This window comes from Pelmatolapia mariae, linkage group LG18 (assembly GCF_036321145.2).
Source record: "Pelmatolapia mariae isolate MD_Pm_ZW linkage group LG18, Pm_UMD_F_2, whole genome shotgun sequence".
Taxonomy (NCBI): domain Eukaryota; kingdom Metazoa; phylum Chordata; class Actinopteri; order Cichliformes; family Cichlidae; genus Pelmatolapia; species Pelmatolapia mariae.
Genome location: NC_086243.1, coordinates 28,251,967 through 28,278,808, shown reverse-complemented (window position 1 = coordinate 28,278,808; position 26,842 = coordinate 28,251,967). Strand labels below are relative to the sequence as shown.

At 39.6% G+C, this 26,842-nt stretch overlaps 1 protein-coding gene and 4 non-coding genes across 5 annotated transcripts in view; 4 read left to right on the top strand and 1 right to left on the bottom strand.

The window, feature by feature from the left end:
- LOC134616533 (contactin-associated protein-like 4) overlaps positions 1–26,842 on the bottom strand; it is a 139,975-nt gene that overhangs the window by 39,524 nt on the left and 73,609 nt on the right. Inside the window, exons 8-13 of the mRNA XM_063461394.1 lie at positions 25,371–25,638; positions 25,101–25,250; positions 20,300–20,471; positions 7,489–7,595; positions 5,620–5,739; positions 3,656–3,856 (exon numbers count right to left, since the gene is read on the bottom strand). Of these exons, the coding sequence (XP_063317464.1) occupies positions 3,656–3,856; positions 5,620–5,739; positions 7,489–7,595; positions 20,300–20,471; positions 25,101–25,250; positions 25,371–25,638 (1,018 nt within the window). The remainder of the gene's footprint in view (positions 1–3,655; positions 3,857–5,619; positions 5,740–7,488; positions 7,596–20,299; positions 20,472–25,100; positions 25,251–25,370; positions 25,639–26,842) is intronic.
- On the top strand, positions 13,400–13,482 carry trnal-uaa (transfer RNA leucine (anticodon UAA)). Its single transcript has one exon. It is a non-coding gene; the product is annotated as a tRNA-Leu (tRNA).
- trnal-uaa (transfer RNA leucine (anticodon UAA)) lies at positions 14,555–14,637 on the top strand. Its single transcript has one exon. It is a non-coding gene; the product is annotated as a tRNA-Leu (tRNA).
- trnal-uaa (transfer RNA leucine (anticodon UAA)) lies at positions 14,934–15,016 on the top strand. The gene has a single exon. It is a non-coding gene; the product is annotated as a tRNA-Leu (tRNA).
- Positions 17,649–17,731, top strand: trnal-uaa (transfer RNA leucine (anticodon UAA)). The gene has a single exon. It is a non-coding gene; the product is annotated as a tRNA-Leu (tRNA).

Genomic DNA, 26,842 nt, shown 5'->3' with positions numbered 1-26,842 from the left:
AAACTGTGAGGAGATTGCCGCAAAAATGTTCTCAACAACAAACCTACTCAAACCTAAATCATCCTGACTCTGCTGAACATGGACATTTTAAAGACACCCATAAATCAAAGTGGCTAAAGTTAAAGTTATGCAGATCTCAGATCCAGCTCCAAGCCAGCAGCCTCGGTATAAGCAAAGAATCTAAGCAGCTATCAGAAAAATGATGGAGAGTTGTTACATAAATCTGTTGCATCTGCTTTTGTTTGGTAAGGTGAAATGTGTTGGGTAAAGGTGGTTGAATAGCAGCTCATCTTCAGCTAATTGTTTTCACTTCTACCACCAGTAGCAAAGCATTTTGTTTTCAATTGTTTCAGTCAAAGAAGATCCTGTGATTTACTTGGTTTTGGAGGAAACCGTAAAGTTGAACTTTTTTGTAATTGTGAAAATAATATACTGCATAGAATAACAGTTTAGTTTTCTTTGTATTTCCTGTCAATTATTGTTCTGATAAGGAAAATTGGAATTGGCTGAAATCCATATCCTCAATTCAAAGATAAAAATCATAATTGGCCAAGAAAAATTCACTCAGTGCATCTCTAATATCTAAACTACAGCTAGACTGCTTACGCATTGGGAAATTTCAAAGTCTTCCATTTCATAACTGGTATAATTTCCTACACTAACAGATATTCTTCCTGTCAAATCAAAGAAATGTTTATCTTTATTCTCAAAGACTGAGCACATCTTATTTCAGATTTAACCTCAGCCTGCTGCTCTCAGTGCCAGCCCAAATTAGCTGACTGCAACTGATGCACTTCTGCAGATCCTTTACTCAAATCTCGGGAAATATCAGAACTCTCACTACAGCATGCGTGCCTTCTGAATACAGGCTTTTTACTTTTAATTTACCATCAGTCTAATTCCACCTTTTAAAAATAATCTTCAGAAAACTGGGAAAACCTGTGGAGCTTCCAATGCTTGAAACAGACAAATCTCACTCTTACAACTGTTTTCACTGATTTCAATAAATGGAGCCTAAAAAAGAAGCAGGAGATGGAAAGATAAGGTTCTGCATTTGGAAACTTGTAGAGGGTGTTTTTGATCAAATTAAATTGGATATTTTTGTTCCTATGTAAGTGTCCGGTTCTATAAAATCATGAAATTCAAAATGAAACAACAACTAGACTGATTATTTTGTGATAAAAGCATTTTACTGTTCTCTGTAAATGACCTTCAGCTTTAAGGGGGATCCTCCTTTAAGAAAAAAAAAATCTCTTTTTGAGACAAGATTGTTAGATTTATTAGCTTTCTTTAGTTTTCCTAGAATTCTGGAGCATCTGCAAGCCGCTTTGTCACCCAGCCATAACCCAGCAGCACCTTTAGCTTTGCATGACTTAAAGTCATGTCTGCTGTCATTGATATCTGCTCTGTTCTGCAGGGAACAGTCTTGTTATTGGTCTCCCAGCCTTAGTTTTTCCATGTAAGTACATATAAGTGCAGGAGGTGTGAACATATTGGTGAGAAAAACCTAGAAGAGAGTCAGCAAACATAAATTACAGCAGAAAAAAAAATAATAATCTCACTTTATTTAAATTATACTTTTTTATTTAAACACTGCTGTGAGAACAGCCTTGACCTGTACCAGAATCCCCTGCAGTCATTTGACCAATCGAATGACTGTAGAATCGCTTGCCGTCATTTGATTGGTCATTTTAAACCCACTAAGTATTATGTGGGAGTTGTAACGTCATGAATTATTTCAAACTTTGTGCTTAAAATTTTGAAACTCAGTTTTTTCAATTTTCAAATGCAGGCTAGGATGTTGCCATTTGTACAACACATAACTTATTGCACTTTCTTTGGATGCCATATTGTGTCCCAAGATGGACTGGGCTGTGAGAAAGTAGAGTGTGGCATGGAAAGAGCCCACATGATCCTCCAAAGACAAAGCTAGTGTTTGAGGCGGAGGGATGCTTGCCAGCTCCTAACCCTAACACTGAATATATTGTTTTTCATATTGAGGACGATGACAGTATAAGCTGAAATATGTATTTCACATTTTGAGAGAGTGTAGGTGGAGAGATGGCGAGAGGGTGATTGGAGATGTCTGAGTCAGCACTCCTTTATTTTTCCCAGGGAGAGCCAGAGAGTTTATAATGGAACTTCTATTTCTCCGCTCATTCTTCCTTTTCGACCACTTTTCCCACTTTCATCTATCATTCTATTACCCACCAGACCAAAAGTTTCTTCAGGGCTGAAATCTTTCCCTTATATACTCCATTATAGGTCCTGAGTTGATAAAAACTTTCAAGACTCCCACTGATCTGCATTGGACGGGTAGCAATCAAAAGACAAAACTAAACTGTTTATCTGGTTAGCTGAGACACCTGACGGACATTTCTGAGGGTCAGTCGGCTTCGTTACTACAGGCTGACATTTCTTGACCACTTTTGGGTTGCTGCAAGGACAAAACTCAAAGGACTTCTAAGTAAGTTTGAAGTCCACATGTGAGCAATATTTTACATTTTCTTTCTTAATTGTTTTATTTCCTCCTTTTTTTTGTTTAGTTTTTTTTGGAAAGCTTTAGAAAAAGATCAGTTTGCTAGGTTGCCCCTCACAAGCATCGCATTTCATCACAATTTGCCGTGAGACCAGCGTTTGATAAAAAATAAAAACATTGATTTAACTTATTTCTCAACACTGAATGTTCGGGTGCTCTTTTACACAGACTCTGAAAGGATAAGCTGTTGAATCCACTGCTACTAAAACAAATTTAATGCAACTTAGGGATCAAAGTAATTCTAATTCTGTTTCTAATACTCACCGCCTCTGAGTCAATGCAATCACAACAAAACACATGACCAAACAAAGAAAGCACTAATCCAACTCGATACTCATTCCAAAAGGGGGAGGTTTTTAACAAATCCTGAACAATCAGTGTTTCTGAATCATTTGTGAAAGACAAGAAAATCCCTGCAACCAAACTAAGTTTGAAGAAAGGAGTGAAATAAGTTTGTTGTTCTCTGGCTGAGAGTGAGAGTATGATGTGGTGAGCTCCAGCTGAACAGAGTCAGCCTAATCAAGTTTTTATAGATTTTTTTCCTTTTGACCCAAACACATTAATTAAAAGCAAGTTTTTGTCTTATTTGACAGTTTTTTCTTAACACATATCAAAGGAAAAAGCATAGTTAAAACCTCAACGCCAATATTTTAACTGCAGTTTAAACATTACAGGGATGAGGATTAAATAGGATGTTTAAATAGTGAGAATTACTGAAGTGTAACGTACATAAAGAAAATTTCAGCAGCAACAGATAACACAATTCAAGTTGTCTAAGATAAAGCTGTCAGAAAGTGAACTGATAAACTAGTATCTATTTTCAGAGAGGGAAATACAAAGTGAATATCAAGCACTCATATTACAGAACATCGTCAAAATGGAAAGAAATGTTTTGCCTCGCAGCAAATGGGAAATGAACAACGAGCCAAGGAGAGGCAGACTTCATGCTACAGAAGAGAGTTTAGTGTTTGCAGGTTGAAAAACATTTTCATAGCCATGTGCTTTTTACACGGTAACACTTCCAGTTGTTCCAGCTGAGCAGCATCAGAATAATCCTCTACAGAATAATAAAGAAAGACATATAATGTTATACTGCAACTAACAGCAAATCTTTACCCAAAGTGTTGAGGAGGCGGGACTTCCTGCAGTGGTAGGACAGTTCCTGTTCGCAGTGCTCTGACTGGCTGATGGCAGCCAGCAGCTGCTCCTCTTGAGATGAGTAGTCGAAGTGAACCAAATGCTGGGACACAGCCGGAGAGGGTCGCACTCGGGTCAGCTCAGTGTTGTTGTGCAGGAGCACCATCCATGTGTTTTCCTCTGGTTGGAAAGAAGAGCATGCAATTTATACTCATTTATTATTATTACAATAAAGCTCTACTGCAAAGTTTCTTTCCTAGAATGTGTACCATTTAAATACCATCTAAGTAGCCAGACTGTGAAATTAGCAATATATGCATGATGTAACTACACAAATAAGCCTGTGATGGAAGAAAGTGAAATGGATGACAATTATATTTCTGCAGATTATACTTTTTAGAAAATAGCACAGATTCAAGAGTCGTCTACTTTCGTATAAATACCCCCTCATTTGGGTCCTTCTGTTTAGTGTCATGGAGTGGCTGGAGCTTATTCCAGTGTAACATGCGACATGCAGACAACCACAGACTCCCACATTCACACCTACAGCCAAGTTTGAATCGCTATTTAATCTGTGGGTGGAAGTTGGAGTACCCACAGGAAGAACAGGTGAACACAGAAGGACTCGAGCTGACCGGGAGTTTTTAGCCACAAAATCTTTTGCTATGATGCAACAGAGCTGATGAAGCTGCCCTTTTCATGCTGGATCTTCATATTTTCCTTCAGCGCTTCACTTTCGAGTTTGCCGCAGCGAATCATCTGCTTCCATCTCCCTTGATCCACTACCATGCTCTCCTGTCAGAACAACCCGCTGCATGTCCTCCTTCACTACATCCATGAACCTCCTCTGTGGTCTTCCTCTTTTTCTTCTTCTTGGCAGCTCCATGTTCAACTACTGCTGTGCAAAATATCTACTATACCTTTTCTGCGCATGTCCAGACCATCTCAACCCTGACTCTCTAAATTTCCTTTCAAACTGCTCAACTTGAGCTCTTCTTCTGATACTCGTTTCTAATCCTCTCCCTCCGAGTCACTACCAGGAGGGAAAGAAAATCTTAGCATTTTCAACTCTAGCACCTTTGGCTCCGCCTCCTGTCTTTTTGTTAGAGCAACCATTTCCAAACAATATACCATAGCAGGTCTCACCACTGTCCTGTAAACCTTCCCTTTCATTCTTGCTACTATTCTTTTAACAAATAACTGCCCTTTTGATGCTACATGAAAAAAAGTAAAATGTCAAATTTTAGAAGCTGGAGCTTGGGAATGTTTTACGGGAAGAAACAGGAACAGATCAATTATCCAAATAGTTGATCTAAAGTATTTAATGGTCATTTGATCTTCTGCAAACCAGCCAGCTGATTCATCAGCTAAGTTTTGACCTTTTTTCCTAATGTTTATGTCTAACGCTATAATTGACGAAACATAAAAAGTAATCCTTTTTTTTTTCATTTCTTTCTGAGTGGGTGATTTCAGCTCAGCTCACTCTGTGTGTGGATTTTTCATGTTTTTCATGCTGCTTCCAAACACATGCACGTTAAGTTAGTGTGTTACTCCTATTCTTAGTGTTAGCCTTACGATAGCCCAGCCCAAAACTAGGCGGTAAATTTTCACTTTCCGTCAATGAGTTGGACAAAGATAGAAAAGTAAAAACAAAAAACTAAGTAAGCATGTGATTCAGAGAAAGGTAAAGAACGTTATCATAGTTCATTTATATGATTACACAAAGGGCATGAAAGATTGAGTGAAAGAGAGACAGGTGGAGAGGGAGTGATTGAAGTCTAGGATGAAATAAAAAAAAGATGAAGGTGGACAATAATGTGGATCTGGGTGTGATAAGCGGGGACATCATTTAAAGTTATGTAATCATCTTAATCATAAAAAAGGTTCAGTGATGATGGGAGGCAGGCAAGGTGTAAAAGCATGTGTGAGTCTGTGTGTGTCACCTGTTACGTTGCAGTAGACCAGCTGTGGTTTGATCGGTCCGCTGCCATCCACGTCAATATAAAAATGTCCTGACGTGTTGCCGTTGTGTTTGTATGCCTCGCAGGACTGTTCGTACACAGCTGAGAGGAAAATAATGAGAACTACATCAACACGCTGACCCACCGGAGCTGCGAGGGCATGAAGATTACACACTGTGGAGGATTACTATGCTGTGGGTGCTGCTACATATTTATCACAACTGAATCAAAGTCTCATGATCAGAGAAAAAAAAAATAATCGGAGGTTCCTTTTCTGCACCGGCATCCCATAAACTAAAGTTTAATCCAACTGGAGATGACAGTAATGACTGATGGGAATACACAGCCTCAATAAATTTAACTTTATCAGACCTTCTCGCCTCTTTCTCTGTGTCTCCATAAGTCTTCCTCTCATCTCCGTCTCAAGCACACAACAGTACATCTTCTGCAGTCAAAGAAAGGAGCCCTTCAATTCAAATCCATATCTGAAAGTTCCCACACTCTGCTCACCTGTTTATCTCGCTTTTTCTCCACAGCCAAAGGCTTTTTATTCCTCACACTCCCTGGGTGTGGTTAGAGACCAGTTTTCAAAGAAACATCAGAAATAAAAATGAGACCAGAGGTGAACCGTGTGGGAAACTCTCCTTGTTTTAGTCTCGAGGATTTGACTCGAGGCAGTCAGCACACAGCCACTAAATCTCACCTGCAAGCTCAACTCACTGTCACGGTTTTATTTATTTATTCCCTCTTTGGTATTTTAGTCACAGCTAGTCTCATTAACCTCCATCATATCACCTTATACACAAAAAGGCGTTATAGAGAGAAAAGATGTGCAGGTAATAAAAATAGATCTCAGGGGACACCTCATTTAAAGTTTGATTCCATAATAAAGATTTATGGACACGCAAGCAGTCAGAAGATCGCACAAGAGTTTTCATCTTCCTTCAGATAAACAATATTTTCTAAGCAGTCAATATTTATTCTCTAACAAATACTTATATTAATTTTAAATTACATACTTTTATTCTCAGACTCTTTCTACAGCAGAGTCACAGTTGAAGATAGCTCTTATTTGTCTTATTTTGAGCATTGGTGCAGTTGCTCAAGATGCTCAGCTCTCTTCTACTTTCCTTCAAGTGATCTTTCTTCTGGCCGGCTGAAAATCTGAATGGCAGGCTTCTGGGGCTTCCATACTCATCACATGTGAGTATGTAACAGGTGAAAGGATTGTAAATAACACAAATCAGGTGTCAAAAATCAAGCTGATGCAGAAGTGCTTTAAACCTGGCCAGCAGGAAGTGACTTCCTGAGGTGTACAAAGTCTGTTTGTATAGAGGTCTATGGGAAAGTGACCCTCATCTTTCTTTAGTTAGAGTCAAAAAGGGGGATAATGTAGGGTTTACTTCAGAGTGGGCCTCCCTCACCGACAAGTGGTACCATATGAGTGTGCAGGAAGCAGCAACAGCAAAAGAAAAAATCAATTACAATACATAGCTGTGTACCACCCTTAGAGTTTACTTTGGTTGTCACACACAATAATGACAGGAATCACAGTTTTGTGTTACCAATGTAAAATGTTGGATATGTTGTAAATAACTTAATAATTTTGACTGAACCAACCCACCGAAGGCATTTTTAATTGATTTTATTTTCCATTCCCCTTCCCTGTTTTTTCCCCCCTCCTAGTTTAAATTATTCAAGATGAAAAATATCCTCATTATCTTGCTTGACATGCTATCTGTTCCTCATTTGCATTTCATCTGTCCCTCTTACCCCTCCCCCCATCTTTCTCCATTTGCCCTCACTTGTTGTACTTGTCATGTGCTGCTGTTTAGCTGTCAGGTGACTCACAGCTGTGGCAGGTTGCTCCGCTGTAGCCGGTGTCAGAGCAGTTACAGTGAAAGATGGTCCAGGATTGGCTGCAGCGGCCACCGTGTTCACAGCGACTGGGAGAACACCTGAGAGAGAGATATGTATAAACCAGGGGAAGAAATCCCAGTTTCCATCAAGTTTTTGCAAGTAAAGAGACCATATCAGCAACAGGAAAAAGCACCATGCTGCATTCATTTTGATTAAAGCATTTTAAGAGCAGACTGTAACGTGTAGCTGGAGAGAAGATCCTGATGCAGGATGCAGATGCAGACAATACTGACAAAAAACACCCCAAACGACCAATCGGGAACAAATGGTTTTTTTTTTAATTGTTATTTTATGTTAATTCAATAAGCAGAAAAAAATAAATGAATAAATAAATAAACATAATCGTGTGGAACAGTAGGAAACCCCAGAGAGTGCAAACAGCAATCTGACAAGGACAAGGGGAAAGAAAGAAGGGAAACAGAAGCAGGACGTGAAATCACCACAAAATAACCTTCAAAGCAAATCACAAGACAAGTAACTACCATTAAGACACGTCTAATAACCAAACACAGAAAGCAAAGAAAGAAAAAAAACACTAAATGAATAAATAAACTAACAGATCCCACGAGAACCATGACAAAGAGTAACAGAACAGCAGCACCTTGAAGAAAAGGGAACATAATGTGTTTCTGTTGCTGATCTAGCAACCGAGCATTTAATTGTTTGCCTTGTAAACTTTACTTTTGTATGGAAGAAATAAATGACCAAAAAAGATCATTTCAGTTTGATAGTGAAAAATAACAAGATTAATGTGTTACATGGGGATCTACTGTGCTTTTTCTCATTTTCTGCTGTATACTGTCACAGATCTTATAAGGAAAATGGTCAAAGTTTCAAAATAATGAGGTCAGTTTCAGATAGAATTTTTTTTCTACTATTGATTCAGTTTGATGTCAACATTGATCAGAAATCGTTTGCTTTTTTCTGACTAATTCTGCTTGAGACTGTTATTATAACCCATGAAAAAAACATACATATATATATGCGAAATAGTATGTTTTCCCTCTACACAGTATTTTGTTCTGCAACAGTGTAAAACATTCATCAGACTATGCCACCTCCTGTGAGTTATAAGAGCAATTTAAAAGATAAATGAATAATCTGAAGATAATATACACATACATTATTCACAGACATAAAGAGTGTATGGAAAATAAATCTTTCCGAAGTATCAGTACAGCTTGAAGCCGATGTTATATTAACTGCACCCAAATATTCATTTCAATGCTCCTCTAAGGCTGGGGAAGTCTCCGAGTTAAATTATTTACATGTTGTTGTATAATGTGTGCCTTGGTGTCATTGTAATAAAGGTATTTACTGGCATGTAAATGCACTTTGAATCTTGGCGTCACAGATCAAAAGCATATATTGAGAAGAAAAACAAACAAACATAAAAAACACCATCATTAAACTAGCTCTGCTTCTAAAATTCACCTTTTCATTTCACAGAGGGAAAAAAGTTTTTTGCAGATGTTCAAGGTCATTTACCCTAAGACTCTAAATCCACCTAATGTGCTACTAAACAGCAGTGAAACGACATAAAAATTTTCAATCATTTCCAGTATCGGTTTTTGTATTTAGGTACAATCTGAGATGTTGCTGGGTTAAAAAGAAATTGACTTCCTTATGCTTAATGGAAAATATCCATTGAAATACCTTTCCTCTGTGAGATCAAAAGAATAATTTCACTACTTCACAGACCCGTGCTTTAGATTTTTCTTTCATTTTATATAAAAGGAAAAGTTTTCCAGTGAACAGAGGATATCTTTTCCCTTCTTCTCAGCGGCAGATCTTCTCTGACTGCTGCAAGACTGTTTGAAGAAGCTCCATCAATGACTCCAGATCCCAGGAGACTTTACTGAAGCTATGTGTGTTATTTATAGATAAATATCATACTGCTGTAACCATCATGACACCAGTCCTGTGTGGGAGGAGGAGGGATGGTGTGGACTGAAGGAGGCAGGCAGAGACTGTAAAAATCTTACGAAAATGAAATCACTAAACTCCAACATTTAAAAACTCTGCTCCCTTTGACGTGTGCTTTCCCCTTCCCCTACATTTATGTGATCTACAGTGGATATGTGTGCAGCTCACAAGCTACTAAGGGAGTTATAAACTGCCTGTGCAATGACAAATATTGTAGAGACTGAAATCATATTTACAACTTGCGTCAATGACTCCAGATCCCAGTTTTTTGTTTGTTTGCATCATCTTGCTTTTACCTTTTTCACTGACTTGTCAGATACATGTATGCAAATGTGACTCGTGATTACTTTGTCCACTGTGGGAGATTTGTTGTGACGAAATGTGTAATTTATTATACTAAAACAGAGCAGTTTGTTATTAGAAAGCAAACGTGCACAACTGCGAAGAGCAGAATATTTTGGCACACAGTGGTAGAAGGTAAAGGTAAGAAAACAAGGCTATTTTAAGTGAACGCCACTGTTATGTTCCCCTATAAAGTCCAAGGGATGTGGTAAAGTAACAAATAATGTCCAGTTTTAAAAAAAAATAGATGAGGCAAAATTGTTAAGTTAAAGTTTATTTAATTTTAATTAAATTAAGAGAGATGTTCAAGACGCTATGACCTTTTAAAGAAAGGTGGATACTAAACTAAAAAGTAAGCCCAAAAAAGGGTCACAAAAGTCACTGAAACACACTCCTCTCCACAGAGCAGGAATAAACAGCCACCCCACACACAGCTCACTAGCTGCAAAACCAACAAGCCTCTCTGGCACCAGAGTTCACCTTTTCTCTGGACTTAAGTGCTCTATCTTAATTGCTGAGTAGAATCAGCTGTACAAAAAGGGTGGCGCCTAAAGCAGGAGAGATGGCAGGAACATCCACACAAGGCTGAATTCACAGGAAGCCCTGCTGAGGCCGTAACAGTCGCAGATAGAAAACTATGTTCTCTGTTTGTCTAAAGATTTTCTAAAGCGCAACTGGAAGAGAAAAACTTGTCGGCAACCTTTAAATGAGCAACTTGTGAAGTCAAAATAAAATATTACTTCAGCTGTGAAATAATCTTACTAACAGTTACATGATCGTGGCCTATGGCAACTTGAGAAAAGTTTTATGTAGTTATAAAAACTTAACTTTTATTAATTTAGTTTCTCTTTGCTTCTAAGTTCTGCGTTAAGTTTTACTTTTATGAAAACTCAAAAGGCTGTACATCTTTCTGCATCTTCTATGTGCGAGTCTTCATCTTGTTTTATTTAAGCTGAAAACACAAATCAAGGCACTAATTGCTCTTTTATTAATGACATGGCTGAAATGGCTGAATATGTCATTATAATATGTACTGTGGCATAATTCATTCTTCTGGGTATTTCTGAACTTCTATCACTTTATTTATATGTTTATATACACTGCAGAAACATAATTCATACTTTTATTTGTTCACTGGCCCTGAGACTCCAACTCAGATATTTTCAGTTTCCACCAAAATGTGATGGCATGACTGGGACACAGTGTTGTTGCCAGGGTCACTCAGGAGGTTACTCAATCAATAATCCATGAGTTGTATTAGAAGGTAAACAAATATGTAAATCCTCTGTCTTATTTGTCTCTTCACTCTGTTAACATGGCCCATAGATTATACCCAGATTATGTTTATTTTCCATAAGTTGCACACAAAAGATGAGTATAGACAATGTGACATCATGTATTACTCTGTTTAAGCCTTAACACTGGCATTTCGGCTGTTGCCATCTTGTTATTTTGGAGCCAGAACCAACCATATTTTGAAAATAATGAGTGATAAATTATCAACTGCTCCACAGAATGTAAAGTGTAACACAAAGACACAGATACCTATTACAAACTTTAAAACATAATACCAGAACGCTGATAAAAATTGAGCATAGATTTCGAGGTCCAGTTCACTGACAGAAATCATTAGAGTTGACACAGTTTAGCCTGCCCTGGCACCCACGTGTCACTCAAAGAGGACAACACTCCAAAACTGCATAATTTTATGTTTTAATAGATCAGTTGGGTCACTTATGTAAACCCTGAATAAAAACGTGTTTATTCCACTTTAAATTTGGGCATTTTGTCATGCGACCTCTCATGGACTAGCTACGTGTCCAGGCTGTACCCCTGTCATTTACTCAATGGCGGCTACGGCAGGGTCCAGCCCTCCTGAATCCCTGAATTGGATAAGCGGTTGAGGAAAGGACTAATGTTAACATGGGAGTCTAGGGGGATTGACTCATCTTTGAAACCAGCCTGAAGTGGCCATTTAAGGGCCCGCATTTTTTGACATTTTCACACAGACTCTATTTTTCCAGCCCCACAGGTTGATGGTACCAACCTTTTTTGGTTAACAGTGGTATCTGCAGTGATATAAAGTTTAAGAATAGTATTAGTGGTGTTTTTCAATTAGGTTCAATTTTCAGCATTTTTTCTCAGCTTGCTTGAGCATTGTCTGTTTGTATTTGTTACTCTGGTGTGTTGAGCTCTCAAACTACTGCACAACAGCAATCTTTGAGACAGATACCTCAAAAACTGTGCTGTACCTGAGAGAAGTTAGAAAATATATGTGACAGATTAAAATAGCCATATGAGCTGCTGTGTCTCTGCTAACCCACATAAAGGAGTAATGTGACCTCATTCTCTTGAGATAAAGACACAGAGAGGACAACAGGAAACGATGAGTAACAGTGTTTTTATCTACACCGGTTGCTTTCCATCTGTTCCACGACCGGCTGGCACCTCCAGGAGGTTTGACACAAACACAAACACACACACACACAAAGACAATTTTAAGTCAGCGGTGGATGCAGTGCTCGGCAGTATGTGCAGGCTTTGAGCAGTGTGTTTTTCTCTTTCTATCCTAAACGTACATTTCAGTGTGTGAGTTTACTTATGTAAATGTATGTGACAGTGTTAAACTGTGTGTTTGCCCGAACACAGGCAGTAATATTTAAGAGAAAACAGATGACTGCACAGAATTTGCAACCTCGCCTTTATTTAGATAAAAGCCCTAACTCAGCAGCCTGTCAGCCTGCAACAGTGTGATTTTTTTTTAAAAAAAAACCTCCATTTATCTCTATACTACTTTAATCTCAGAGTAAGCTGGAGCCTTGAAGATAAACCACTTAGCTTTCACTTTAAATTCACATTCCCACTTTGCTCCATTCCTTTATTTTACACAGTATATTGAGTGTTTGTGTATGCATGTGAGTCAGTAGCAGGGAGGATTTCAGGAACGTGACTGTTGATGCAATCAGACTCAGTGTGTCAGTAGTGTATACTGTACATGATCTATATAGATGCTTTTGTCTGACTGCTGATGAGCTTCGAATTCAATGCGGCTTTTGTGGAAATGAGAAGTCTATACACGTCTTAGATGTGCATGCACTCAGGGGTAGCAAACAAATATGAATTACTGAGAGCCTGTGAGGAGATGAATGTGTGAAATTGTTTTGCGCTCTGAATCACTTTCGCAATTTTGTTTAAATGGTCTAAAACATTCATTATCCTAAGAAGGAGCCCTCACACTTAGCTCACACTGCAATATGAGATGTTAGTGATTCGGTCAGCATCATATGGATTCTATGAAGGGCCTTAGTGGTTTTGTCCTAAACCTACAGGAATATATATTCACTTTCAAGTAAGACAGTTCACACTGTTATTCTGACTCTTAAAACCATAAAGAGTCCAATCACAGTTGTTCTTTGCTAGGTGCAGCTTAAAGTTTCCAGGAGTAGTTTGGATGAGTGGCACCAGATTAAAAGACAGACACGCAACAAAATTCAAATTTCTGGCACCGCAGAAGGTATAACTTACCTTGGTATAAGTGGATCATGATTGAAATACATTTTCTTGTGGGCAGTGTACCAGGATGGCCGAGTGGTTAAGGCGTTGGACTTAAGTTCCAATGAGCAGATGCTCTCGTGGGTTCGAGCCCCACTCCTGGTATAATTTGGTACCACATGTGTGGTAAACTGCAAGTTAATGAGTATCTGTGTTATATTAAAAGAAGACAATGAGTAAGGTGCACTTGCTCTGTCTTTTGGCCAATGATATATATCTACTAGACACAGTGATTTTTACTATATGATATCATATGTTACCTTCTCAAGCAAATGTTTTCTAGTGGATCTCCAAAAGTTGATTCTGTTCATCTGGACGTAGCATTTTCAGTAGGAGAAACGTTTTGTCACTAATCCAAGTGACTTCTTCAGTCTCAGCTGACTGCAGGTTTCCCCAACCTTATAAACAGTACATTTGCATAATGACTGAAACCAGCCCACTGAAGAAACAATGGGCTGGGAGGTCAGTTCCTTCATCATAATTATGCAAATTCTCATGACCATTGATCAACAACCACTCATCAAAGGCCATGAGTACCATTCACAGAGAGTTGGTGAATGGCTGCAATCACAGCATTGTACGATGGCGAAAGATGTACCCTCAGGCCCCCTCCTTGATTCAGAGATGGTCTTTCCCTTTTAATGTAAATGGCCGCCTTGACTCCACACTCAAACCAGCGTTCCTCCCTGTCCAGGATGTGTACATCCTCATCCTTGAAAGAGTGTCCACTGGCTTGTAGGTGTAAATAGACTGCAGAGTCCTGGCCTGACGAGGTAGCTCTTCTGTGTTGTGCCATCCGCTTTGCCAGAGGTTGTTTGGTTTCCCCGATGTATAAATTCTGGCAGTCCTCCTGGCACTTAACAGCGTACACTATGTTACTCTGTTTGTGTCGGGGGACCCGATCCTTGGGGTGGACCAATTTTGTTGGCGCTACGTGTTTTGGGGTTTAAAAGCCACAGAGACTCTGTGTTTAGAAAAAATGTATCTCAACTGTTCCGATACTCCTGACACATACGGGATCACTACAGGTTTTTGCTTAGGCAGCTGTTGTCCTTCTCTCCTGGATTGACTGGAGCTTTCTTTTGGCGCCTTCCCAGCTTTAACAAAAGTCCAGCTGGGATAACCACATTTACTCAGGGCCTTCTTGATGCGATGTTGGCGTTCCTCAGTGGTAGATACCAGGATGGTCGAGTGGTTAAGGCGTTGGACTTAAGTTCCAATGAGCACATGCTCTCGTGGGTTCAAACCCCACTCCTGGTACATTTTGGAACCCCATGTGTGGTAATCTGGAAGTTATCTGTGGGAACTTACTTGCGCTGCCTTCTGCATGTTAGTAAGTATCTGTGTTGTGTTAAAGGAAGACAATGAAATGCAGCTCAAAAAGGAGTACTTCATCTTTCCTTGGCCTAATCATATATATCTACTAGACACAGTGATTTTTACTATATGATATCATATGTTACCTTCTCAAGCAAATGTTCTGTAGTTGATAAAAAGTTACGTATTTCTGGTTTTGTTGGTCACGATTGTGACAGACTATTGTTATGTGAGCAGACACCAGGATGGCCGAGTGGTTAAGGCGTTGGACTTAAGTTCCAATGAGCAGATGCTCTCGTGGGTTCAAACCCCACTCCTGGTATACTTAAAGAACTCAAATCATTTCCCCTGTTCTTTTCCTGAAAAAACATTTATAATTAGGGTAATTGTTCCTGTTATTACTTTGTGTATCATCAAGACAGAAGCCAATTGTTTCTGCTACACATGACTTACTCTACAGATCTGAGATGACTATAAATTACTTTTAGAAAATGGAAACTTGGTTTGCTGTAACAAAGTGGGATCCAATGAGCAAATGCTCTTGTGAGTTCAAAAGCAACCCCTGGTATCTAATCTCAGTGGTTAACGTTACCACAGTAAACTGCAGTTTAATACATGCATGAAGGCCAAGGAAAACAATGTAATGGCTACTAACATGAACATAAACTCAAATATCCTTAATCCTCATTGTACGTGTATAACATGTCTGTGTGTGCATCAAGTTTACAAAAACACACTGAACTCACCAGCCAATTGCGTTGCTTGTGGCCAAAGGTAAGTGATTCACGGTGAGTACAGAAAGCTTCAGGGGCAAAATACTGGACAAAATATAAAGTGTCCCCTCAGGCAAGTATTTTTCCAAATTGACAAAAAGAAAGGGATCTCACAGCTGTCGACTACATTGCTATGAGTTTTAGTCACATCCATCATGCAGGTATAATCACTGGAGTGACATTTTAATCAACAGGAATGCAGCACAATGTGAAAGTGAAAGCAGTGCCCTGTTGATTTAATTATGTGTTTAGTTTTTTTTTTTTTTTTTTTCATATTTTGATGTTTCTTTGAGTTTTGGTAAATATGGAGAACCAAGTCAGTGCTCAGATAAGGTTGTAGTCAGGTTTGGATGTAAACAAGATGTTTACAACAACAGAAAATTCTGCTGCAGGCATATTTGCCTCCACACTACAGTTTTACTGGTTTTCAGTAAGCTGTGCTTTTTCTAAATAGCTATACTGCACATATGTTAGTGTCATGACACTCTAGCAATGTTTTAGTTTACTCCCTGGTTGTGATCACATATCCTTGGTTGCTTGGCAACTCTATTTGCACTGACAAGAGCAATCAAGCTTGAAACCAAGTTTATCTAAGAAAAAATTGCCATCAGTTTGCTTATCACAAACAGACTTGTACATATTCAATATCAGGGTTAATGTCATGTAAACACTGAACCATAAACAATCAGTAATGCAAAAGACAAAACTATGTCCAGATGAGCAGATTCAACTTTCTGTGATTCATCTTGTTACGGCCCTGTTCACTACATTTAAAGCTACAGTCCTTGCCAGGACTGTTACAGTGAAACAGCTGGCATGACATGTATCAGGCCTTGTACATCACCAGGCTGTACAAGACCTGAATATTTAAGATGTTGGACTCAGATGGGTGTGTACCCATGTGGATTTAGGCTCTACTCTAGCTATCACAGATATTCTTGAGGACAAAACAGTTCTTTTTGAATCTTTGACAGCTTTTCAAGTCAGTTGAAAGGTGGAGAATTTTTTCTTGCTTTACGTGTTCAGCTGATGTCTGTCAAAGCAGGCTCAATCTTTCATAGCTCTAGGTGAACAATCCTAAATATGATCTTCCACTGGTATGTAGACACCTCACCAGAGATGACCTGGGGGAACAATTCCATGTACTATATATAGTATGTGGTATTGTTAGATATGAATACATGTGGGCTGCATTTAATCATACAAGGAAACACCAAAATAAACCAAAAAACAAAAGAGTAGGCAAGAAAATCTCTTCCAAGGTTGTGAACAGGCTGGCTGAGTAGTTATGGTGTTGTACTCGAGCTGCTTAAAAAACATTTTAATTGTGTTGCTTGCAGTTTGAAGTGTTGAGTATAAAAAACATGGATGCTTCTATATACTTCTATAACAGTCTCTTTTATATGGAAGGTGTGTGTGGTGTGACCCATTTTTCTTTATATCTCACACACCCTAAATCTAATCAAAGTACGATTGTACAGTAGAAGCTATGGGGGTTTTTTTGTTTTTGTTTTTTGTCTTGTTCTGTTCCTGCAGCCAGATCTGAGCAGGAGCTGAATTCTCATGAAAAATAATCTGATAAATGTGAGAAAGGAAAGGTATTTAATTAAACCAGCTGGAGGAGATCCTCTTTCTCTGGTGAAAATGTGTAGCTGATGTCTGCAACTGTATTCACGAACTCCATATCATATATAAGTGTGTGTTTTATGGTTTTTGCCAAAAGGAACATTCATAATTATGATAATCGTTCCTCTTATTGCATTGTGTAATTAGTGTATCATCAAGACAGAAGGCAATTGTTTCTGTTGTGCATGACTTACTCTACCGATCTGAGAGGACTATAAATTACTTTTAGAAAATGGAAACTCTTACACTCGTTCTCAATGTCTTTCTGCATCTGCTGTATGCCCTGCCATATTTGCCTTTAATATTTACAACAATTAGACCTCTTTTAGCCATCCTGGTGACATCTTGCACTAGTAAAATGATTGCTAATTATTGGACATTAAACTGAATTATTGTGAAACTAAACTGGAATGGTTACAGTACCATACTTAGGGATGACATTTCACTTTTTTGTGTGTGGATGACTGATGGGATTTTATGTCAGAAACTTAAAATCCCTCCTCAGAGTCAATCTCATATATGCCTTGATCAAGTGCATTTGAAAGTTATATAGAAACCAGGATGGCCGAGTGGTTAAGGCGTTGGACTTAAGTTCCAATGAGCAAATGCTCTCGTGGGTTCAAACCCCACTCCTGGTAGAGTCAAATTTGCTATCCATGTGAAGTTCTGATTTACTTTGGTGTTAGTAAAAAGTAGTGACTATAACCAAAAAGTTACAATGATGCCTTAAGTTCCAGTGGGTTCAAATCCCACCCCTGTTAGAGCAGGGGTCTTGAACTAAAGCCTCTAGGTCCGGTGTCCTGCAGGTTTTAGATGTGTCTTTGATCCAACACAGCTGATTTAAATGGGTAAATTATCTCCTCAACATGTCTTGAAGTTCTCCAGAGGCCTGGTAATGAACTAATCATATGATTCAGGTGTGTTGACCCAGGGTGAGATCTAAAACCTACAGGACACCGGCCCTGGAGGCCAGGAGTTTGAGACCCCTGTGTTAGAGTAAGGGTTCATATGTTCATTAAACCTTAGAGGAGGGGTGTCCAACTCCAGTCCTTGAGAGCTACTGTCCTGCAGCTTTTAGATGCATCCTTGTGAATGAATGGCTTGTTACCAGGCCTTTGCCAAACTTGATGGCATGCTGAAGAGGTAATCCAATCATTTGATTCAGCTGTGTTGGAGTAGGGATGCATCTAAAAGCTGCAGGACCGAAGCTCTCGGGGACTGGAGCTGGACACCCCTTCCTTAGACTTTCCTTCTATTTTCAGAACCACACAGTCATTAACCTGTGATAATTATCCAGTGAATTCACAGCAGGCAGTTTACCTAAAATCAAACTGATTATATCCAAGAATAGAAAATATATGTCCGCTAGCATGTGTGTGATTAATGTTCATTTGTGAAAATGGAGCATTGTATGGTTTTCTTTCAACAGGTCTGATTTGGATTAGTTCATATTCTTGGATTTTGGCCATTGAAAATGCCAAAAAGCTCAATTATTCCATTAGTACAATGATACTGACAGATGTGAACACTGTTGTGTTTGCATTCACTACAGCTCCATTATGTTCCCATCGTCACGCACACCCACCAACCGAGGGTGAACATATTTCAAAGGCTGCTGCAAAACACTGAGATCTCTTGGGAGGAAATAAATTATTTTACCAGAAAAACAATTTCAATCTGTGCCAAACGTTATTCACTGAACCCTCCCTGAGTCTCCCTGAATATCACATCCATACTCCCTGTAGGATCAAAGCACCAAACACAGAGAACACCAGGTGATCAGCAAAAGTACCCGGTGTATTATGTGTGATGCTCAATTCCTTCTCTAGCTCCTAAAAGACGGAAGAAAGCAAGAAAATGATGGTGCTAAAAGCGATAATGCAAACAAAAAAATAAATAAAAAGGATGAAAGGCAGCAGCCAAAATGCTGTATATGAAAGATGACAAATGTTACAAAATGCTATCCCTCAAAAACCAAACAAAGAACCACACCAAGACTGACTCCACCTACAAGCAGGCTGAATAGACAGTTTTCAAAGGTTGTCATTCAGCTTGTTGAATGTCAGGAATAGACTCAAAAGAACAACAAATGAATACAAGAGGCAGGAGGAGCTGCAGGTGCATTACCGATAAGAGCTTTAACACTGAACACATGTTCAATATCCAATTTTTAGATCTTGCTCTCTTTAGAAGTATTGCCTTTCTTTTTATGTTTTCTTTTACTCACTGCTTTTACTTTGTATTTTACACTCTCAGTTAGACTTTAGGGACAAATATTGCTTGGTTTGGAACAGGGACAGATGTAGATTCGCATCCATGTGTTTGAAAACTCAGGTCTGTATTTACTGCAGGGCATTTTTACATGTGCCCCATTACTGTATCATTAAAGGCATTTTTCGTCAACCCACCTCTATAGCTAGAAAAACTATTTAATTGACATGTACTCCTATTATTAAACATGGTCTACTTTACTGTGTGGCACAACAATGATTATGGTTTCCATTTATTTTGTCTCTGTGTATTAAATGTTTGTGTGTTGATTTATTATTTTTACTGTAATTCATCCCTTTGAACTTTATCAAGGCTTACGCTAAGGGTATCGGCAGATGAATGCTGATTCAGGCAGCTGTAGCCATGGGCTGTCTGCTGCGCTTCACCTTTGCTAATTGGATTCACTGAACTGGACCCCCCGAACATATTTGTGGCCTTGGTGCTTTTTGGAGAATTTTAAATTAAACCGTCTTTCTATGCCCAAGAAGCCCGTGTACCCATTTGGGTTAATAAAATTTATTGTTATATTACTTAGAAATAATTAGCTGCTACGTGTTTATGTGTGACAGACTGAACTCCTCGATGGGATGACGGAGTGAATATGCAATGAGTTACCAACAAATTGTAACTGACAATCTGGAACTATTATTTGTGCACATGTATGTAAAAACACCCCAGACAGTCAAGGAAAAAGAATAGCATGTTTTATTAGCTAAGGGGAATGTGTGTCATGCTTGTGTATGTGTACAGAATGCTGCAGTCAATGACAGAGCCACTCCATCAAATTATGGCTAAAATTAAACATGAATGCTTATCCAAGCAACACAGCGGTAAGGATTTCTGCATCGGTGTCGGTGCGTCTCAGTGTCAATGACAGCGAGGGTATAAAATGATTTAATCTGAGCTCAGTGAGATGGGTTTCTGCTGGTGCTGACCTGTCAATGATGCCGCACATGTCGATCTGCAGCTGGCTGTAATTTCCCAGCAGTCTTTGCTGCACCTTGATCAGGTCGACTCGCTGGTTCTCCACCGTGAGTAGACGCATGCAGCCCTGGAAACTCTCGAAGAGGTTTCTACATTCCTCACTGTGCTCTTCAGCAGGACAACCTTGATGGGAAAGAAGTTTTATCAGTTAAAAAAAAGCCAAGACAACACCGATGAGATTATGCTATCCTCCAAAGAAAACAACAGGACAGGCCATGTGCACAAGGTGTTAACAAGACCAGTAGTTTGGTTTTAAAGTTTAGTGGTGGTGTGAAAATTACATGTATATTGCAGGAACTTTCAGACTGGCTTTAAATGTATAAATGAAAGCTTTACAGCATGCTTGTGAAGTGAAAACAAAGTAAACAGCAAGTGAATGAAGACCAATGAACTTTGTTGAGAGTTTGCAGCATGTGTCTTCCCCCATACACTCTCTCCTATTTCCCTGTTGACTCTCTATGGTTCCTCTCATAATAACGGTTAAAAAAAGCCCTCCCAAAAAGGAAAAGAGTTTATATATCATGTGTTCGTAACACTCACGTTGGCTGTATATGGAAAAATTAACATTTTACCATATACCTGATGTGTTGGTTAAAATTCACTGAGTTTAGTAAATTTATGAAAAGGTCACTATGCACTGAGTGCATTCATATTAGCCATTTTGACTTTTAATTTTGGACGAGCCAGGTCAGATTTTTTTTTTACATGTAGCACAAAGCAGTAAAAACTCTGCTTCACACACATTTGTACCAGTGAAAATAATCTGTAAAATTTACGTAATACCGCTGCCTTACTAGTGCATACAGGAGACAGAGCACATAACACCCACTTGCTAGTGAATGTGCCCGAATATTAGTTGCTCTGTTCTTATATCAACACAATCCAACATCACATGCCCTTTGTCCCACAGAGCTCACTAGTTAAAGATCAGTTAATATCTCATCTGCATTGAACACTTCTGTTCTGCATACAGCTGTCTTAGGTAAGTCCTTAAGCCCTTTAGAAAATGTCAGAACTGCGGTGCATGAGTAAAATGATCATTGAGAGTAAAATGAAGTCAAACTCTGGTAAAAGGTCTTCTACCACATAAAGAGTGGTGCTGTTATTTGTGCTTTTTTCTTGTACTCCTAAGTGCCTAAAATCCTGCAAATGTGGACCAGAGTTCACTCCTTTCCCTTTAACACACCTTGGATTGTGTGCACTATCGAGTGCATCCTAACTGAGAAAAAGGAAGTTTTCAAGTTTAGTGACTGGGAAAAAAATTAGGTCGGTATAGAATGAGTTGAAAAGCAGTTTGAAACAGGAAAAAGGGGACTCTAAAAGGAAGTTAGACAGGAAATTGCAGTGCAATAACATCAAAGAGGTGTAGAGAGGAATGAACATTATTACTGGCTTCAAGCAGAAGAGAAATCAGACTCCAGGAGATATGTTCATATCAAAGGATTTTAAGATGCTCTGCAAACGGATTTGACCAGCTGCTCCCTCCAACCTCTGCCAGTCCAGTCTCTTCGCCATCACCACCCTCACTAAGCACCTTCTACACCAGCTTCTCCTCAGCTCTTCTTTACAGTGGATTGGATGAGAGCTGAGCTCAGGAGGCAGAATTCAGGGAAGGCGGAAGACCGTGGTGCCCGGTACTCTGGCACTTAAAGACCATGTGTCAAAGCCGGTGGAGCCTGCCTGTGCTATCTTCAGCCTAAGTCATTGGTGCAGGAGGAAAACATGTCTTATGCCAGTAAGGCAGGGCAGATAACGTTGATTAATCACCATCAGAGCAATTGCTCTCACTTCTCAAATAACAGAGACATGATATGGGGAGTGAGACCACAAGTCCAACATGCACTGGAACCATTACAGTTTGAGTACCAGGGGAACACTGGTGAGGATGACCTGGTCTTCTCATTGCTTTGCAGAGCTTATTCTTTTGTGGATTAGACACAAAAGGATCTCCTGAACTGAGCAGTTCAGGTGATCCTGTGTCCTTGCAGTTAATAGCGTTCATAATACTGATGATTAGTCTTACGGGGAACATTTGCACCTTTTAATTGGCTATTTTATTGCTTTATATCTATCTTTCAATCATATGAAAACAGGTAATCTTTTTTGTTGTTGTCCATTTACTGCAGCTAGCGAGAGTAAATGTGTAAATGTGTGAGAGTGCACTTGCAGGATGATAAAAAAGCCTAAAGCTGTTAAACAAAATGCTAGACTACAATATTGCTGAGCAGAGAGAAAACAAAGGAGATGAGATTTTTAGGCAGCGAGGGAGGCAGTGGAGTATGAACAAAAGGGGGAAAGGGAGGGAGAAAAAAGAAAGAGAATGAAGTGGATAGCAGCATGAGGCAAGGACAGAGTAAAGAGAGACAAAAGCAAGATGAGAGAAAGAGTACACTAACTGTATGATGCAATATACACATCCTCTATATAAACATAGCTATGCTCTTTTAAACTGTATTGGAACAAGCTGTTTAATCCTCTGCCTTTAAGCCAACTTAATCTGACTGACTTCCCCTCATTAACAGAAAATCTGAACAACAGATGGGTGGAACTGTTGTGTGCCAGAGATGACCATATTAGGGATATCCAACCTCTCACTGAAATGAGAATGTGGACCAGTCTAAAGCCTGCATGAGTTTTTGGCATGTAGGGTGTACTTGCACATGCACTGACCTCAGCATTTGAAACTGAGCCATGTTTAGTATGAGCATCCATCCTTGTAAGTGTGTGTATATCTATATCAATAGCCCACTTGTGCCTTCTTGTTCCAGTAGCCCACTTCTCATCAGTGTGTCCTGGTTCCTCAACATCCGAGCAACATCCAAGCTGGTATGGTTTCAGTTTTCTGTCTTTCGCTGCATGTCTGAGGTAGGCTTGGATAGCATGGGGGGGTCTAGCCTAGGGACCCTTGTTGGATACAGGAGCTTGGAAAGAAAAGCATCTGGACTAGTTTAAGTTTCTTGAAGACGTTTCACCTCTCATGCGAGAAGCTTCTTCAGTTCTAAGACCAATTGATAGATTTTGGTCCCAGATTTTTAAGTCTTATTGGGAGTGACCCTATAATGGTCATGGGCCTACTATTGATCCTCCGCCGAATCTTACCAGCCAAGGTGTGAGAACAGATGTGGGTCACTATCAGCCAAGGTTTCAGGTGAACCCATTGTGAGACCTTGCCTCACCCAGTCATTTGACTTACTGAGATCAAATGACTCAAAATGTGAGTGGGCGTTAAGGCGTCTGGGAAGGGATCTCAAAACTGGATTATAGATGGCAGACAGTTGTAAGCGACCCCCTCTGTTCAAAGATGGTCGCTGGCATCCTCGAAAGAGTGACCTTCATCCTTTAGATGCAGATGTACAGCTCAGTCTTGTCCTGTTAGGCAACAGCACCTTGACTGCCATTAGGTATCAGGATGTTGTTGCCTTAGACCCACTGTCAGACCCTAGTATGTTGGTGCAATAGGTCCAGGGTTCCTCCTGCTGCACCACAACGCCTCATGTGGTGACAGTATGCAGGCAGTTCGGGGAGGATGAAGGAATTGATACCACTGAGTGCCCCTGTGCATGCCTGACCTAATTCCAATTATTCACTCCCAACCCCCGGGGAGTCATTTGGTACCGGTCCATGAGAGTTGAGGCTCGGGTGTGAAATCTATGGTTTTCAGGGATTTTATCGATAACTCTGTTTCCCTGGGTCTTTTCCCGTGTTGTAGTTGTGTGTCTTATTTTGAAAGAAATATTTACACGTTACCATAGTGACCAGAGAGCATTAAGGGGCAGAGAGGAGGATGTTACTCTCAATGTTGTTGGGAGGACGTTGCTAATAAAGTTACACAATTACACAGTGAATTTGCGTTTATTATTATATTTACATAATACCACAGTTTTTGTCTTGGTCGTATCATTTTATTTTGTTGTATTTATCCGTGACACCTTAAAGGCCGGTCCGTGGAAATATTGTCTGACATTAAACCGCTCCGTGGCGTAAAAAAGGTTGGGGACCGCTGCAATAGAGCACTTCTGGGACGTTACATTTCGGTCCATCTGATGCCACCAGTTTGCACCTCAGACTATCCAGAAGCTTGTTGATGTGATGGTTCAGAGCTGGGAGGAGATTCCCCAGAACACCATTCATCATCTTATTTGGAAAATGTCCCAACATCGTCAGGCATGCATACAACCACCAGCCTGCTGCATCATTTTTTCACTTTAATTTTTAGGGTGTCTTTGAATTCAGTCCTCTGTACGTTGATAATTTTTATTTCCATGAAATGATGTAGTATCATTTTGTTCCTCACGCATTACCTAATCCATATCAGTAGAGATATCAAGCATGATTTATTTTCCACACTGGTTTCTGATGTACTTTGCCATTCAATTTATTATACGAATCAGGATTATGCAATATTTAAACAGATATGAGATTGTTCACTTTTATTCTCAGCTTCCTGAATTTAATAAGAACACACCCACACAGTCACGATGAAGGAGGTTAGCTGTGTATGTAGTGTTAAACACCTAAAAGATTATTTTTTCATGAACATCTAGCTTTCCAGAGAAATACTTTTAAAATCACTTTTCAGGGGATCTTGTAACTGAATAAGAACTTTAATTACAGCCAACAGAAGGAACAGAAATCTTCTAATTGCTTTTCCAGTTAATCTAAGCATAGATATAATATGTAGAAACACATATACTTAAGGAATTTCAAAGTTTTTTAGTTTATAAAAGCCCAAAAGCCTGAATTCACTCTTACCACCAAAGAACAGTTGACTTTCTGTGGTGATGGGAAATGAGGGAGCAGCATGAGCAATGCCCCCTTCTCCTTTATCCACAGAGATTGTCAAGCGACCGCGTCTGGCTGTAAAATCCACTGAATGCCACTGACCATCATTTAGAGCAGCACCTGAGAATTAATGTTAAAAACAGTAAACCTAATATTTTAAAAACAGTATTAAAAACATAAATCAGTAAGGGGTTGACACATGAAAGGTTAGGATTTCATTGTGCAGGTTTATACACTGACCTGCACTGAGCTCCAGCACCGCTGAGCCACTTTTATGGATCATCAGTCGGAGTCTGGCATCACTCAGATATAACCAGACCATGCCCTCTTGTTGAGGAAGGCTAAAGGTGAACAGAAGCCCTCCCTTGTTCCACGTCCTGAACTGGAATCCGACAGACACATCACCCGGCGAGGACGCTGTAGTCCCGGGCAACTGGAGGAAGCTCTGTGGCCCGGGGAACGTCAAAGCAACGGAAACTGGCTCAGCACAAGAAAAGGTCACATTGCCCTGAGAGAGAAACATGAAGAGTGCAGAGTGGGGAGGTGGGAAGAAAAAAAATGATTACTGGTGAGATAAAACAACATAAAACATGAATATTAATCAGCTGCTGAGGGCGTGTCGCTGTGACCTTGTGTCGCAGCAATCTCATCAGCAAGTCTCCTTGAATATAGCAATATAGCAATGGCTCCTAACTGAAAACAGCAATGTCACCCATCACAGAGCTGTACAGGGAGGTAGATATGCATATGAACAGTACTATACAGGCATTTCCACTGTGGCCCATTGTTTTGAGTAGTGGTAATGACACTAGGTCCATTGCTAAGGCTGTAGCAGTTATATATTACAGCCCCTGCTCTCTTCTGGGAATATCAGCCTGCTATCTTTATAATGCTCTGGAAACACAGATGACATCTAAAAGCCCTTTGTAGAGCTGTTAAAGTGATATATGAAAGTATACGGTGGAGAAAGCTTCACCACTGCAAAATAAAAAGTAAAAAGTGGGCTATAAAATTCCCCAAAAGCCATTCACTAACACATATGCACAACCAAAATACTCCACATTACTGTTGCCGTGCCTTTAAGAAAGGCTAAAAGTGCTCTCTTTATCAAGACAGACTAGAACAGTGTTAATACTCTATTACTATGAGATGTACGGAGCTCTTGTAAAACAGCCTCTATTAGACCTTCAGCCATGCATGTGAATTTCTGAACCATTTTTACCAAGACGTTTTGCTTCTCTGCTCTCTCATCCTAAACTGTAATGAGAAACCATTTGTTACAAAATGGTTCAGAGTTGCTCTCCACTGAGTTCGCTACACTTATTGTCATTGGAGAAATGTATTTTTTTTTCTTTTTCTAACGATAAAGGCGAGGAAGGGCTTACTAGAAATCTAACCACCATCAAGGCTCCTCTGTCTTCTCATCACTCAGTCTCCTCGTTAGGAGCTCATTAGCATCATTAACCAGCTAGCAGCGCCGCTGCCGGCATCCACATAATTTCCCAGTGGTGCTCTGAGGATGTGAACATGTATGAACACACCTGCACGTAACACATTCATATACTCTCGAGGCTAACCTGTCGTTATTTATGCACGCAGAGGATTGGTGAGTGCTGGATAAGCAGCCGAGGAATCTGCCTCGTGGTGTTTGTAGGGATTTCTTAATAATACTAATAATCAAGTCACTAAAAGAAAAAAAAAAAACTGACTGA